The sequence below is a fragment of the Vigna unguiculata genome, chromosome 8, assembly GCF_004118075.2.
Source record: "Vigna unguiculata cultivar IT97K-499-35 chromosome 8, ASM411807v1, whole genome shotgun sequence".
NCBI classification, from domain to species: Eukaryota; Viridiplantae; Streptophyta; class Magnoliopsida; order Fabales; family Fabaceae; genus Vigna; species Vigna unguiculata.
The window spans coordinates 35,423,557-35,426,380 of record NC_040286.1 but is presented as its reverse complement, the minus strand read 5'-3'; the positions used below and the strand labels follow the sequence as shown (position 1 = coordinate 35,426,380).

The window sequence follows — 2,824 nt, the reverse complement described above, 5'->3', positions numbered from 1 at the left end:
AATCTCAATTTAAGACACTTCATTCTTATCTTCCAACTACTTCAACCTCCATCTTGAGTTCTTGACTTGAAGTCAAAGATATCAGAATCCACACAAAGTTGAAAAATAAATTATGGTGATAATTCCAAAATCAACTCTTTATTTATTTGTATGAATACCAAGTTGACCAACACTATTTATGTATTTAAACTCTAGGAGTTGTCTAAAATGAGAGAAGAAAACACAGACAAGATTTGTGTTGTGTTATTTGATTATGAGAGACAGGGTAATTTATGTTGTCTGAATGGTGAGGGTAGCATGAAGTGAGTGATAATGAAGATGGTGGGAAGTGGGTCCTGCAACAGCATTAGTGTGAGTGGAGGAAGTTGTGCACTAGAGATATATGGAAGCTGCATTGTCAAGCAAAGCAAACACCAAAAGAAAAGTGGCATCCAAACAAACATGTACATCATAACACTCTTCTCTGTTCATTTCCATGCCTTCATCCTTCAATTTTTTCACCTACTACCACAATTTCTTTAAACCCCACTTCCATTCAATAAAGCAACCCACTTCATTCACCTCCAAGTTTCTCTCTTTATCCATGCTTCTTCCTTAATCCATGGACTCATTTCACAAATGTCTTCAACTACAACAACATTCTTATCTACCTTTCTCTTACCATTCATTCTTCTAGGTGAGTAAAGAAAACCCTCTTCTTCTGCTGCTGCTGCTGTTTAATCCTTTAAAAACTTCATCTTTTTGCCTACTTTCTTCCACTTATTTGTTTTTTATGTATCTGAAAGGTGATCATTGATGATCCAAATATCTGCACCTACTCTTTTTCTCTTGTGTTTCCTGATTTTGGAAACTTTTTGGAAGAGAAGCTCCAAGGCATAAGAGGGTTGGAATGGATTCATTCAATCAGAATTGTCAGAATAGCAGCTTCAGATACAGTCCAAATTTGAACACTGGGACACATGCTGATGATGAAGAAGATGAATTCTCAGGGATTCTTGATATCTTTGTCCATCATGCAAGAAATATTCATAACATATGCATCTATGACAACCAGGATGTGTATGCTAAGTTCTCTCTAACATACAACCCTGATGAGACCCTCTCCACCAGAATCATCAATGGAGGTGGCAAAAACCCAACATTCAATGAAAACATGAGGATGAACATCACCCAAATAGACGCTGTTCTGAAATGTGAAATTTGGATGTTTAGCAGGGCAAGGATTCACATGGAAGACCAGTTACTGGGATTTGCTTTGGTCCCAATTTCACAAGTTCTTGGCAAAGGAAAGGTAACTGAAGATTACAGTCTTTCCTCCACTGATCTTTTCCACTCTCCTGCTGGAACTGTTCAATTGACACTGTCTTTAGACCCTTCTTTGGCGCTGAATTCCTCAGTGAATTTGATACCTGAATCAGCAAAGACTTCATCCATATCATCAGAAGTTATTTTTCTTGATAGAAAGATCTCAGAAGTTATGTTGGACCCAGTTGAGTATGCAAGAATTGAATTTCCTGACATCAGTGTTGTGAAGGAGAACCAGAAAATGGTGTCTGAGTACTTCAATCTTGCAGCTACTTCAAGGTCCAACAATGGAAGATCACTACCATTTCTCCACCTTGGTGCATCTCCTCAACTTGATGATCACGAGATGAGTATGAGTCCACCAGATGAGAATCATGTAGGGTCCCTTTCTCCAAACGAGAGCATTCAGAACTCATGCTTCCTAGGCTCCACCATCACAACCTTGAGTGATGACAGAAACTCAGCAGATTCAGTTGAGAAAAAGAACCACTTGAATTCTGTGACCGTGGAAGCTACTCAAAACTGTGGTGGTGCTTGTCCTGATACACCAACTTCTAAGAAAGAAGGTGAGGCCCCAGATGAAAAAGATGCAACCTTTTCGACAAGCAAAGACAAGGAAAGCAAAATCAGTAGCAAGAACACAACAGAAGCTTCAAAGTTTGGTCAAGTTTTTTCAGCTCCTTTAGGGAACATCAATCTTGAGGCTGAGCAAGCTGCTATGCAGAAACAGATAGTGGACATGTATATGAGAAGCATGCAGCAGTTCACTGAGTCCTTGGCCAAAATGAAGCTCCCGATGGACCTTGACAAGCCTGAGAAAGTTGATCATGGCGATGGTGATGTGATTCAGAATCATGAAAACAGCAAGTTAGAAACTGACAAGAAGAAAAAAGATGGATCTCGTGTGTTTTATGGTAGTCGAGCATTCTTCTAATCACCTCTTAGTGCTGAAAGTAGCAAGAATGAGATTGTGAGAAATTAGTTATCGTAACATCAGGTACCTACCTTACCTCAATTTGATCAGTGATATTTGTTAAAGATTTTAGTTTTAGTCCTGGTTTGTTTGACCTCCACTTTAGGTGATCACAATAATCTTCTGTTTTAAATATCTTGTTCATTGATTAACTCATACCTGTGTAACCTCAAAAACACCTTCATCAGTATGCAAGTTTTCATACCGTAATCAAGACAACTTTTGTCAAAAAATATAAATATATATATATATATATATATATATATATATATATATATATATATATATTGTAAATTTGTCTTTAACATATCCTACACCGAATCATATAAATCTTTAGCACGAGACTAGGTGTTAACGACCGATCAGATAACGGATAGCATGATAGGTCCAACAAACAACAAATCTTACTAGGATAAACTTCAGATGTCTTTGATACTATCTTAAAAAGTGAACTTTAAACCTAACTCGACTTTACAAACTAATTTGTTAGGTAAAGTTTACGTTGAATTATATATGGGTTCAATATGTTTTTGGTCCCTCAAGTTT

The 2,824-nt window shown here is 37.3% G+C and overlaps 1 protein-coding gene across 1 annotated transcript; it reads left to right on the top strand.

Annotated features, from left to right (window-relative positions):
* Positions 1-277: 277 nt before the first annotated feature.
* Positions 278-2,492, top strand: LOC114195604. The gene is made up of 2 exons (XM_028086127.1): positions 278-676; positions 786-2,492. Exon 2 carries the CDS (start codon positions 890-892, stop codon positions 2,237-2,239), a length of 1,350 nt encoding a protein of 449 aa, XP_027941928.1. The 5' UTR covers positions 278-676; positions 786-889; the 3' UTR covers positions 2,240-2,492.
* The last annotated feature ends 332 nt before the right edge of the window (positions 2,493-2,824 follow it).

Excerpts from the sequence above, each read along its gene's own strand:
- LOC114195604 (XM_028086127.1), top strand. The coding sequence starts at position 890 with ATGGATTCATTCAATCAGAATTGTCAGAATAGCAGCTTCAGATACAGT.